Genomic DNA, 13,009 nt, shown 5'->3' on the forward strand with positions numbered 1-13,009 from the left:
TTTCTAGAGCGCTATGGTATTACAGGATATAGACATTAGGTGACCAGAGGGGTTGTTGTTCCGGGTCTTACAGTCAGGTAGGAACTATCAGAGGTTGATCCAGGGATTATTTTGACTGCCATTATAGAGTCGGGAAGGAATTTTTCCCCCAATGGGGCTAATTGGCTTCTGCCTCTTGGGGTTTTTGCCTTTCTCTTGATCAACAAGGGGGATGAAACAGGCTGAACTAGAAGGACATTGTCTTCATTCAGCCTAACATACTATGTTACTAGGTTACCATTCGTCCCGTGTAAAAGGACCTTAACTCTCACTGTACATGAACACTAATGATTGTGCTGTAAGGGATAACGAACACCTACATGAACTTACATATCATACAGGAGTCTTCCGGCTGAAGCCGTTCGCTCTGCGTTTCTTTCAATATTGTACATCTCATACTGAAAAAGAGAAAAACGGAGAAGCGAGTTTGTCATACGTGAGAAATCAAGCCAAAATAAGGATTTACTGACACCAGAGGTGGCGCCGAACATCTTACAGGAAGGTCAGCGCTGAACCAGAGGACGCAGCTTCCAACACGTAAGAGAAGCAGGACAGTAATAACGTCTTATTCTATCACCCAAGTCAGACCTTGGTGCAAAATCCACATGGAGCGGCCGGACGCAGATCTGCTGCACTGCCTGGGGCTAAATAAATGTATCCACACAACAATGGACGCAACCGTTAGATCCACATCAGAAAAACCCCACGTGGATTTGCTGTACAGGACCCTGCAGGAACGTGACCTTATGTATATGGAGGACCAGGGGGCCAACACACACCGGCTTCAAGCTTCTCCATATCAGGGAAAAGTTTCAGTATACGGCCGCCCAACATGGAATCCCCCACTGGTCGTGACGTTACCGATCGCATGTGGGTGGGGGAGAACCTTACATTTTGGAATAACCCTTTTAACCCCTTCCCGCTCCAGGACGTACAGGGGGACTTGAATGTAAAGTTAAAAAAAAGGATCAAAGTTTTTTTAGTTGTAAAAAAAAAAAAAAAAGTAATAAAAGTTTAATCACCCCCCTTTTGCCATATCTATAATTAAAAAATCTAAATAATAAAATAAAAGTACATATTTGGTATCGCCGCGTCCGTAAAAGTCCGCTCTGTCAAAAGTAGCACATTATTTACCCCACACTGTGAACTTTGTCTAAAAAAAAAAAAATAAAGAACGCCAGAAATACACTTTTTTAGTCACCCTGTCTCCCAGAAAAAAAACGCAATAAAAAGCGATCAAAAAGTCGTATGTATACCAAATTAGTACTAACGGAAACGTCAGGACATCCCGAAAAAAAATGAGCCCTCGCTGAATTACGTCGACGGAAAAATTAAAACGTTATTGTGCGCACAAGATGACCGCAGAAAATAATTGAAAAAAAATTAAATGTCTTTGAAAAAAAACTATACAAGTTTGGTATTGTAGTAATCGTACTGACCCGTAGAAAAAAAGTTATCATGTCGCTTTTGTTGCAGTTTGTGTGCCGTAGAAACAAGACGCATTGAAAGATGGCGGAATGTAGTTTTTTCCCCCATTTTACTCCACTTTTTAAAAAAGTTTTTCAGTACAATATATGGTACTTTAAATAGCAGCATTGAAAAATATAACTCATCCCGCAAAAAACAAGCCCTCATGCAGCTGGGTCGATGGATAAATAAAGGAGTTACGATTTTTTTAAAGGGGGAGGAAAAAACGAACATGAAAAAAAAAAGGGGGGGGGGGGCCACGTCATGAAGGGGTTAAGTTAATGGGATGAGCTGCAGAACTGCTAAGAATGGGTACGGAGTAAAACCCCACAGAGCCCTGCATGGCAGCATCTGCGTGGCCAGAAATGGCTTGTTTCTTTTGTGGGCCAAGTTGTATTTTTTAATGATACTATTTACTGTACCATATAAGGTACTGAAAAACTTTTTAAAAAAATTAGGGAGAATGCAAATGCGACCCACGCCCTTGCAGTGACCCGCGGATCACCTCCTCTGACGCCTTCTCTTTACTCTGCGCCAGCTGGTGCACAGCCTCACATGCGCAGAGTCATCGTGCCAGCGGTGACGTTTCTGTGTGGGTCTCTGTGAGGCTCGCACTGAAATGGGGCATGCAGCGATTTGTTTACCCTGCGAGTTTTCTCGCGGTCAAATCACGGCAGTCTGCATAGGATTGCATAAACTAATGCAATCCTATGGCAGCGGGCACGGGCGGAAATTGTGCGGGAAACATCGCCACGGAATTTCTGCCTGTGTGCATTCACCCCTAAAAGTGCAATAGAAAAAAAAAACGTAATATCTCCACCTTTGATTTCAGGCAGGATGGAGGTCTTGTTTTCACAGTGTAATCACTGCGGCAGAAACGTCCTACGTTTATTTTCCGGGACGGCCCAATCACAGCGATGCAACGTTTATGGAGGTTTGTTGTTGCTGTCGTTTTTAAATGATAAAATGTTTTTGGAAGAAAATATAATTATCCATTACGTTGTTCTCCCGTCGGCGTCGCTGCGATGCCTCGTTTCTCGCGGGACATCCTGTCGTTTCTATTGGTACCCGTTAGGAGTTCGCGGGGCTTTTTAAATGTTTATTTTTTTTCTTGGATACAGAGATATAAACAATGTGTAATTCTGTCGATGTTTCTTTTCCTTCTGACGACGTTCATCGTGTGGAGTAAATATTGCGTTACATTAAAGGGGTTGTCCTGCGCCGAAACTGGGGTTTTTTTTTTCCACCCCCCCCCCCCCCCCTGTTCGGCGCGAGACAACCCCGATGCAGGGACCTAAAGAAAAATCCGCACAGCGCTTACCTGAATCCCCGCGCTCCCGTGACTTCTTACTTACCGGCTGAAGATGGCCGCCCGGATCTTCTCCCTCGGTGGACCGCAGGGCTTCTGTGCGGTCCATTGCCGATTCCAGCCTCCTGATTGGCTGGAATCGGCACGTGACGGGGCGGAGCTACAAGGAGCCGGCATCCTGCACGAGCGGCCCCATTGAGAAAAGCAGAAGACCCGGACTGCGCAAGCGCGTCTAATTTGGCCATCGGAGGCCGAAAATTAGTCGGCACCATGGAAACGAGGACGCCAGCAACGGAGCAGGTAAGTGAAAAACTTCTTATAACTTCTGTATGGCTCATAATTAATGCACAATGTACATTACAAAGTGCATTAATATGGCCATACAGAAGTGTATAGACCCACTTGCTGCCGCGGGACAACCCCTTTAACAGATCGGTGTGTTCCACTTCCTCCGGCTTCCATGGTGGGGTCTTTATAAGGCCCTAGGCTGCCATGGTAACCAGGCGGCACTCTGCAATCACATCGCTGTTTGGGTACCCCAAATTCTGTTTAGGTCATTTAAACGCTGCTGTCAGAGTTGACATAGGCATTCAGAAGGTTAACAGCCGCGATCACAGACTGCCACCACCGACCTCGTGTACAGTAGGATCGGCTCACATGTAAACTCCGCACACCCAGGACGAAAATGTACACCCTGCAGGGTTAAAGGAACATGGCTGGTTTCTTCCACACACAGCGCCCACCTTGTCCATAGGTTGTGTGTGGTATTACAGCTCAGCTCCATTGAAGTGAATGGGAACTGAGCTGCAATATCCGACACCCCCGCTCACGACAGTCACCATGTAACCTGCTGCAGACACCGGCTAGGCGTGCTGGGACTTGCAGTACTACACCGGCACACCTGGATATTGAAGTCCTGCGGGTAGAGGGTGCGGGCGGTGATGAGCCATGCCCGGGCCGCACACGTGTCCTCCTTCACCAGCTCCCGAGCCCTCCGCACCAAGAACTCACAATCCCCGAGCCCCGCCATGCTGCGGCGTAAGCTCATGACGTCATCAGCAGGCGCCGCTCTGCGCATGCTTGCTGTGCACAGGCCGCGACCGTGTTGGTTGTCACCGCGGCAACGGGTTCTGCGCCAGAAGCCCCGCCCACTCCGTGCCAGCAGGGGCAGCAACCCCGCCCATAAGCTAGGGGGTGCCCGAGAGTCCTCCTCCTCATTAATATGGCAGTGTGCTGCGTTCTTCCAGTCACTGCAGAGGTTCTTGAGCTGTCGTCTGTTGGAGGTCCCTCAGTGGGCCCCGTGTATTCTTTGCCCCCTGACAGCCCCCTATATGTGCTATACATGCAATATATACAATATTCACAAACACAATCTGCAGAGAGTAGAACCCGCTGATTCCAATGGGCTCCTTCATAGTTCCGTAATTTACTGCGTATTTCAATCATGCAAAAAAAAACAAACAGCCAGTTCTATTATTCTGCAGATTTGCGCACCAAAGTTCCCCGTAAAAGTCAAAAGCGCAATTCTGCCGTGTATTTTTCTATTCTGACAATGCTCACCGTGCACAATAAATAATGCGTTACTTTGATGGATGAACTATTATAGCCGCAGCGATACCAAATGCTATTTAGATTTTTTTATGTGAAAAGGGCTTTTTAGAAAAAATTTCATTACCTTTTATTCTTTCATAACTAATAAAACTTTTTTTATTTTTTTACCAATTACCAAAAGAAAAAATGTAACCGCCACAGAGGACAGTATTACATTATACCACGATCTGACAGGCATTCTATCACGCCACAGCCAGCACTTGATAGGGCATCTGCAATGTTCGGACGAGAAAAAATAGGACTTGCCCCATTTTTGTTGCATGTAGTGAACGGATGGGAGAGATGAGGCAGGATCTATCTTCACGCAATTTTTTTTCAAACTTCTGCGCTATGGCGCGGAGTTTGAAAAGTCTGAGAAGGAAGAAAAAGAACGTTCATACGCAACTTGGCTCCATAGCCGCGAGCATAGTGTGAGGGTTATGAACATGAAAACTTATATATGTATACATTTCATCCATCTGTGATATACGTTTCCGGAGGCTGTAGGCCTAAATTGTACACTCTATTCTGTGTCCTATGAAAAGCTCTGCTAAATGCTTGTACATTTAGGTTAGTACTTAATTACATTAAGTAGAGGTGTAATCTTAAATGTCCATCATGTCTCCAAGAGCTTGTTTATCTCGTTACACTGATCAAAAGGTTGTATGGAATGCTTTGTTCTTGACTGCTGTCTAGGTAGGGCATGTGATTAAAATGTAGATTGTGATGATAATCAGGGTACCAGACACGATGTCTACATACAAACAAATAAAGCATTGTTTATAGAGAAGACACAATTATTTACCAGTAAAACAGGTCGACCTCTGTAACACTAGCCTACTGATACGCCTACTATTTTCTGTATGAGAAATGACAATGTATACAATAAACTCAGATTGCTCTAAGACACGACCGTGATGCCTGTGTCTATTGCTTTCTCACGGTGGCCGCCATAACCACCTCTGATTTGGAGCCCCACAGCATATTAACGTAACATGGATTTATCCCTAACATTAATTGGCGCCCAACGTGGGGCTTGATGGAACAAGAGGACCACCTACACCTCGAACCCCCCCGGACCCAGATGGGATAAGGAGCCACTCGGAACCACGGATTGACAAAAACTGCGCAGTAAGGTAAGGTTTTATCTTGCCACAATCTATCCGTGCTTCCTGGCTGCTCCTTTCCTGTCCGAGGGGTAAGAAGTGCATGCCTCTTATAAATCTTCAAGATTTTAAGAATCCATATGGTGGGCTGAATATGCTGTGCGGGTGTTTAACTGTTATTGTCTTTATTTGTTACTTTGCATGGTCAGTGTACAGAATATGATACCCTATTGCCAATCTCTGGAAGGCATGGTATAAGTTATACCAGGGAAGCCTAAAGTATTCAGGGGATAAAACCCCTGATGGGATCCTCTTATAAACATAAGAGAAGTAGTAGAGACGAGGTAAAATATGCAGGGTGAGGAAGTACAGAATATTAAACCCTCTTGCCGATCTCAGGAAGGCATGGTATAAATTGTACCAGGGAAGCCTAAAATTTTCAGGGGATAAAATCCCTGATGGGAGCCTCCTATAGGTATAAGAGAAGAAGTTGAGACGGGGGGAAATAAGCAGGGTTGGGAAGTACCGACACTTTTAGACAAGTGAGGAAGTACTGACACTTAAAAAGTAGTAACTGACATGCAAATGTTTTTGTCTTTATGTGTGTGTATAAATGGAAGGACCTGTATGAGAGTTAGACTGTGTTATATGGTGTATACTGTCCGGTAACCAGAAACGAAATGAAGCAAGAATGACCAAACGCTGAGCCAGACCACAGGGGGTGGAGCTAGATGATGTAAGGAGATGGGAGGGAAGAACAATAGGAACAGGTCTTGCTCCACCCTCCACACAGTCCAGCCTAGGTGAAAAGTGTGTCTCCATTTTAAGTGGATGTTGGTGTATATATATGTATATTGTGGTAATGTATAGAGTGAAGGTCACTCTTAGACTCCATGTTAAGTCTCTCACTTGAACAAATGGAGTGACCAAAGGAGGGGCATCTAATTTTATTCCTGAGACTAGTTGTGTGAGATAATAGCCCAGGATTACCACAGTGTATATATGTATATACAGATTCGTGGAATATGTGGAATTCAAAAATATTGAGTTGTGTTAATTTGAATATTATTGAATTAAGATATTAATATGAGATAATTGTGTACTTGAAACACCTGATAAGTACTTTAGTCAAATTAATAACAAAAGTTCTATTTAAAGTGTAATTCATTTTCAATTAACAACAGTATTTTATTTGAAGAGTGTATAAAGAAAATAATAATAAAAATAATAAGCCTCTTGGTATACATAAGCCGCCAGCCATTGGCCATACTGCTGGTAAAGAGGATAAGGTGTAAAAGACTGCACAGAAAATAGTGAAACCAACAATTGTTTTATGTGTGTGAAAGAATAAAAACAATAAGCCTCTTGGTGTACATAAACCGCCAGCCATGGGCAATACTGCTGGTAAAGAGGATAAGGTGTGGAACACAGCTAAAAAAATTGGCAAATGAATATTGGTCCCCATCCCACTTGCTAGGGTCCCAATCAACTCCTCCTTGGCCACTACAGTATGAACCTTTTCTAGTGTCTAACTCTCTTTAAAGCGTAATTTGAACTAAGTCTTGCTCCTTGCAGCAATACATTAATAGCGCTGTGAACAGGATTACGCAGAGAGAAATACACTAGTTTGTTTTAAAGGAAAATTTTGATAAACTGATAGTTGAAGAATTTCTTGTGATAATCTGGCATAGTGTGAAAATGTCGCCTTTTTAAGAAAATCCGCAATAGTACGAAAATGTCGGTAGCTAAGAACAAAGAAGTGTCCAATGAATTGTTAATTATGCCAGGGTGGAATAAAGCCCCCTATAATATATTGGCCGCTGAGTGGTCGCAGTGTGGTGAATATGAGTATATGGGTAGAAATGGGCATAAGTTGTATTATGTTTGTCATTGGATAACCTATACTGGATAAAACACGTAAAAACCGCGGTAAATAAGAGTTTTTCTTATGTATGTGATTTATCCGCTGTGGGGAAGTCTGATGTACAGTAAATACAATCCCAATTTCTACTTCACATATTATCAGTCCGTATAGGAATGAATAAAACCCCCCTTAGTGAGTGTGAATTTGCAGTTTTTGTAAGGTGGGGGCAAGTGTATTACATTCTGGGTTAATCTTAAATAGACAGCCCAGGTTATTTACACACAATAGAAGATGGTCACAGGCAGTGGAACCTGTTATACAGCTTTGCTATCTGTCTGGACAAGTTTCTGTGTTCTATAGAAGATAAGATAAATTTCAAAGGGTGGGGGGTACTGGGCTTTAGAAGACCTACTTGTCTTTACAAAGAAATGTGAATTAAGAATTGGTTATATTTGGCTACACAGGAAGTATGTTATATATACTGTTCAGTAGCTGAAAATGAAATGAGAAAAGAATTCAAAGATGTTCTCTCATTGTCGGGTCAGTTCCCTCTTCCATCTTCACCCCCTCCTTCATCTCAATTCCAACCGTCTCCTCCCCCACCCTATGCCAAGTCATCCACTCCAAGGTCAAACATTGGACTGGAGGGATGGACCTGCTGGCATTGTGGACAACAGAACCCGGATTGGAGAGAGAGCTGCCCTGCTTGCGGAGCTCCTCGGTGCAAACCGGTTATGCCTATGCTCACTAGATCCTAGGCTAGTGAGTGAGAGCATGAGGACAAGAAAGAGATGCAGGGAGCGGAGGGTGATATAGAAGCAGATGTAAAACAAGGAAGGCAGTGGGAACTATAATCTAAAATTATTATGTGAAAAACTATTGTGGCACACATTGGGATAAAATTAAACATAGAGAATTGAGAAGTGGTAAAATATTTTTGATTTGTCTGAAACATTGGGGAAAAAGAAAAAAAAATTGAGAGAATCCTCCTTGTCTCTTTCTAATATCACACAAAGAGAAGGAAGAAAGTGTAAAACAATTCTATGCCCGCCTTCAACAACATTAGTCAGATCTGGGGTATAGGGGCATAGAAAAGATGGGCAAACATGTACTTAGTATGGCCTTTGTAGAAGGTCTATTGGAATCCCTAAGGTCATAGATAATAAGCCAGAGTGGAGACAGTCTGAATCTCCGGCCCTTTTTTTTTCAGACAAAAGGGCATTATGGTAAAGCTAAAAGAAAAAAAAAATGCTTGGACAGTCCTGCTACAAGGAATGCAGAATTCTCCAAACATGTACAACCAGGCATTCCAGTCTGTCCTGCAGGCTTGGACTCCGCCTGAGGGGACTGTGCTGTTGCAGTATGTTAATGACCTTCCCTTTGTGCTGAGGATCTGAAAACATGTCAATCTGCATCCATTTCTCTTCTAAAAAAATTTTTTTTAGCAGAAAATGGCTGCAAGGCTTAAAAGGAAAAATTACAGCTTTGTAAACAAAAGGTTGTTGTCTAGCTCAAGGGACCAGACATCTCACAGAAGAACGCAGGGCTGCAGTTCAAGCCATTTCTGTATCTTCTTCTGCTGCCAAACTTCGCACCTTTTTGGGACTTGTCTCATACTGCCGTCCATGGCCTTTCATACGACAGCAGTATTGACGCAAAAACATGGAGGACGTCCACGGTCACTTGGGTATTACTCCATGAGATTGGATCCGGTAGCCCGAGGAGCCCCCTCCTGTGTCTGTGCGGTGGCAGCAGTACAAGTAATGGTTGACAAGTCTTCTGAGTTGGTCCTGAACTACCCCCCCTAGTGGTTCTCACCCCTCATGACATCCAGAGTATACTCACTCAAGTACAACCTAAACATCTGTCTCTAGCTCATCAGATAAGGTTGCAATGTGCTTTGCTCATGCCCCCCCTTAATATTTCTTTTCAATGGTGAACCCGGCTACTCTTCTTCCAATCGAGTATCCTGGTTCAGATGGGGGAGGGGGAGACATAGGTGATCTAATGGGGGAGGGGGAGGCATAGGTGATCTAGGTATTACAGATCAGCTATTTTTAAAATTTTTTTGCAAATAAGAACGTGATCTATTTGGAATAGAATATCAGCATGATTGTCTAACATTGATGCAACAAGAAAGTTTAAGTTTTAAAGAGTTACTGAAACCCCTTGTTAATACATATTTTGAGTTGTTTTTTTTTATAGATGGTACCAGGGTGATTGACAACTCCACACCAGATATGCAGTGTTCACACAACAAGATCTCTAAAAGCAGAATGCCTCCGCATGTCTCAGCACAAGAAGCGGAACTGAAGGCCCTCACTGAGGCGTGTAGAGTGACAGAAGGTAACCATTTACACTGACTCCTGGTATGTATTCGGCATAGATCATGGTTACGGCCCAATATGGAAGGCCAGACATTTTTAAACTTCTGTAGGACAACCCATTGAGAATGGTGTAGCAGTGCAGAACCTTATGAAAGCCCTACTCCTACCAGACAAAGTAGCAATCCTAAAGGTGAAAGCTCATACTAAAGCCAACACTGCAGAAGCAAAAGGCAACGCCCTCGCAGACTTCACAGCAAAAGCAGTGGTCCTTAAGCCGTGGAAGAAAGAAGAAAAGAAGATACTGACCGCATAAGTCAGAGACTATGATTTGGACTTTGATAAAAATTTGAACATTGACAGTCACAAGCCAGCAAAGAAGAAAAAGATAAATGAACTAATATGGGAGCAGTAGAACAGGGTGGCGTATGGCAAACAGTCAGTAACTTGCCTACCACGATCCCTGTACCCCATGATGGCCCAGCTGATCCATAGAAAGACTCACCTATCGGAGGCAGCTATGCTACTGATGCTTGAGAGAGAAAGGGTTGCCCCCTGGATTCTCTGTAGCTGCTACATCATTTGTCCAATTTTGCATGAGCTATGCCGTAAGCAACAGGGCAGAAGTAAATTGACCACAAAGGCACTTGCCAGGACCACTCTACCCATTTCAGGGATTGCAAATTGACGACATTCAGCTCCCACGTGTTGGGAAGTATGAATATGTGCTTGTTGTTGTTGATGTTTTTCAGGTTGGAGGCGTACCCTGTTACAAAAGTAAATGAGCAGGTAACCGAAAAGAAGCTCATGAATAAGGTAATCTGCAGATACGGGGTACCAGAGGTAATCGAGTCAGATAGAGGTACACATTTCACAGGTGAAATAATGCAACACTTCATGTCTGCCCTGGGTAACTCCCAGGCATTTGACACCCCTTATCATCCACAAAGAGCCAGAAAACCATTGTGCATTATAATATTTCTCTTCAGGCAATGAAACCCTGCACTAGAGGAAAACGAAAATGGTATGATACCCTATTAGGGGGAATTGGTACAGGTGTAGGGGTTCTGAACTCTATAGATTTAGAGGTGATGAAGAATAAAATGGCTGGGGTAGGACAGGATGTTTCTAGATTGATAAATGTTCAGGCACAATGCATGCCTTCCTTGTTCCTCCCCCAATGTCTTGCATTAGGATATGATAAGGATGTATTAACGCTTTTTAATCTGGTTTTGCGGTTTAAAAGGATTTGTTTGTAAATATGAGTAAATTCATGAACTATACACAATGTAGCCTGCAATATGTATATATGATTCACGAGAGGGACAAAGCGGTCAGATGTGATGACAAATAATGAAAAATTGTGGAGAAATATTCTCAATAATGTAATTCCAGTAGCATCCTGGATACGGCCCCGGGCTGATAGTGTAGAATGCTCTGATGAGTATAGCACTGGGGAAATGAGTTTATGATGTAAAGGACACAAGCCTGATGTGTAAGTTTGTAGTACTACCTGTGGTGTTCGGACCGCCTCTATATACTTTCCAATATTGGTTGCCCAAGTTCACAGGTATGATGATTTATAGTGAAAATAAAACCCATGGTATAGAGAACTGTGAAGAAACACTGGATGGCCTAGCATGCGGACGGAGTACAGCCGCATATGAGCCATGTTTCCAGCAGCCTTCAGTCAGCATATGTGATTGGACGGTGTTACCTGCTTCATCTATATGCTGATAGAAGTTGGCCCCCAATATATATGCTTTGTTACCAACCAAACTAAAACCACCAGTATGTATAATCTCACCACTCCATTGTCTGGATGTATACAGAACATGTCGGTGACACATTGATTTACAGAAACTTACACCTTTTTGCCAGATGCTGAAGCAACATTAAAGGGGTGGTCTCGCGAAACCAAGTGGGGTTATACACTTCCGTATGGCCATATTAATGCACTTTGTAATGTACATCGTGCATTAAATATGAGCCATACAGAAGTTATTCCACTTACCTGCTCCGTTGCTAGCGTCCTCGTCTCCATGGTTCCGTCTAAATTCGCTGGCAGCTTGCTTTTTTAGACGCGCTTGCGCAGTCCGGTCTTCTGCTCAGCGCGAGCCGCTTCAGTGTGTTAGACGCTATAGCTCTTCTGCGCATGCGCAGACGAGCTGTAACCTCTCGGGAGCGCGCTGGAGCGGCCATTCTGTACCTTCCTCTGTTACAGAAAGGTGCAGAAAGTTCAGCAGCCCAGCCGAGCGGAGACGAGAAGCCCAGCCGAGAAGCCGCCCATGTAAGTCGCCTGCCCCCGGAGCCCACCGCCTGCCCCCGGAGCCCACCGCCTGCCCCCGGAGCCCACCACCTGTCCCCCGAGCTCACCGCCTGTCCCCCGAGCTCACCGCCTGCCCCCGGAGCCCACCGCCTGCCCCCGGAGCCCACCGCCTGCCCCCGGAGCCCACCGCCTGCCCCCGGAGCCCACCGCCTGTCCCCCGAGCTCACCGCCTGTCCCCCGAGCTCACCGCCTGCCCCCGGAGCCCACCGCCTGTCCCCCGAGCTCACCGCCTGTCCCCCGAGCTCACCGCCTGTTCCCGGAGCTCACCGCCTGCCACCGGAGCCCACCGCCATGCCCCCGAGCCTGCCGCCGTGCTGCCCGAGCCTGCCGCCGTGCTGCCCGAGCCTGCCGCCGTGCTGCCCGAGCCTGCTGCCGTGCCCCCGAGCCTGCCGCCATGCCCCCGATGCTGCCCCCGATGCTGCCCGAGCCTCCCGCCGCTGTGCCCCCGATGCTGCCCGAGCCTCCCGCCGCCGTGCCCCCGATGCTGCCCGAGCCTCCCGCCGCCGTGCCCCTGATGCTGCCCGAGCCTCCCGCCGCCATGCCCCCGATGCTGCCCGAGCCTCCCGCCGCCATGCCCCCGATGCTGCCCGAGCCTCCCGCCGCCATGCCCCCGATGCTGCTCCCGATGCTGCCCGAGCCTCCCGCCGCCGTGCCCCCGATGCTGCCCGAGCCTCCCGCCGCCGGGACACACAGACAGACAGACATATATATATAGACAGACAGACACACACACACACATATATATACACACACACACACACACACACACACACATATATATATATATATATATATATATATATACACATACACATATATACACACGCATATAAAAAAAACACGTGTGTGTATGTGTGTGTATGTATATCTATCTATCTATGTGTGTGTGTATATACACTCACGAATACGCGTATGCGTATACTCATACACACGTATACTATATATATCTATTTATATATATATAGATATATATATAAAATG

The 13,009-nt window shown here is 45.3% G+C and overlaps 1 protein-coding gene across 2 annotated transcripts in view; it reads right to left on the reverse strand.

The window, feature by feature from the left end:
• INTS10 (integrator complex subunit 10) overlaps positions 1 to 3,880 on the reverse strand; it is a 36,312-nt gene extending 32,432 nt beyond the window's left edge. For both annotated transcript variants that reach the window (XM_066574129.1, XM_066574128.1), the window contains exons 1-2: positions 3,717 to 3,880; positions 370 to 437 (exon numbers count right to left, since the gene is read on the reverse strand). In XM_066574129.1, the coding sequence (XP_066430226.1) occupies positions 370 to 437; positions 3,717 to 3,863 (215 nt within the window). In that variant the 5' untranslated portion in view covers positions 3,864 to 3,880. The remainder of the gene's footprint in view (positions 1 to 369; positions 438 to 3,716) is intronic.
• Positions 3,881 to 13,009: the final 9,129 nt, after the last annotated feature.

The sequence above is a fragment of the Eleutherodactylus coqui genome, chromosome 7, assembly GCF_035609145.1.
Source record: "Eleutherodactylus coqui strain aEleCoq1 chromosome 7, aEleCoq1.hap1, whole genome shotgun sequence".
Lineage (NCBI taxonomy): Eukaryota > Metazoa > Chordata > Amphibia > Anura > Eleutherodactylidae > Eleutherodactylus > Eleutherodactylus coqui.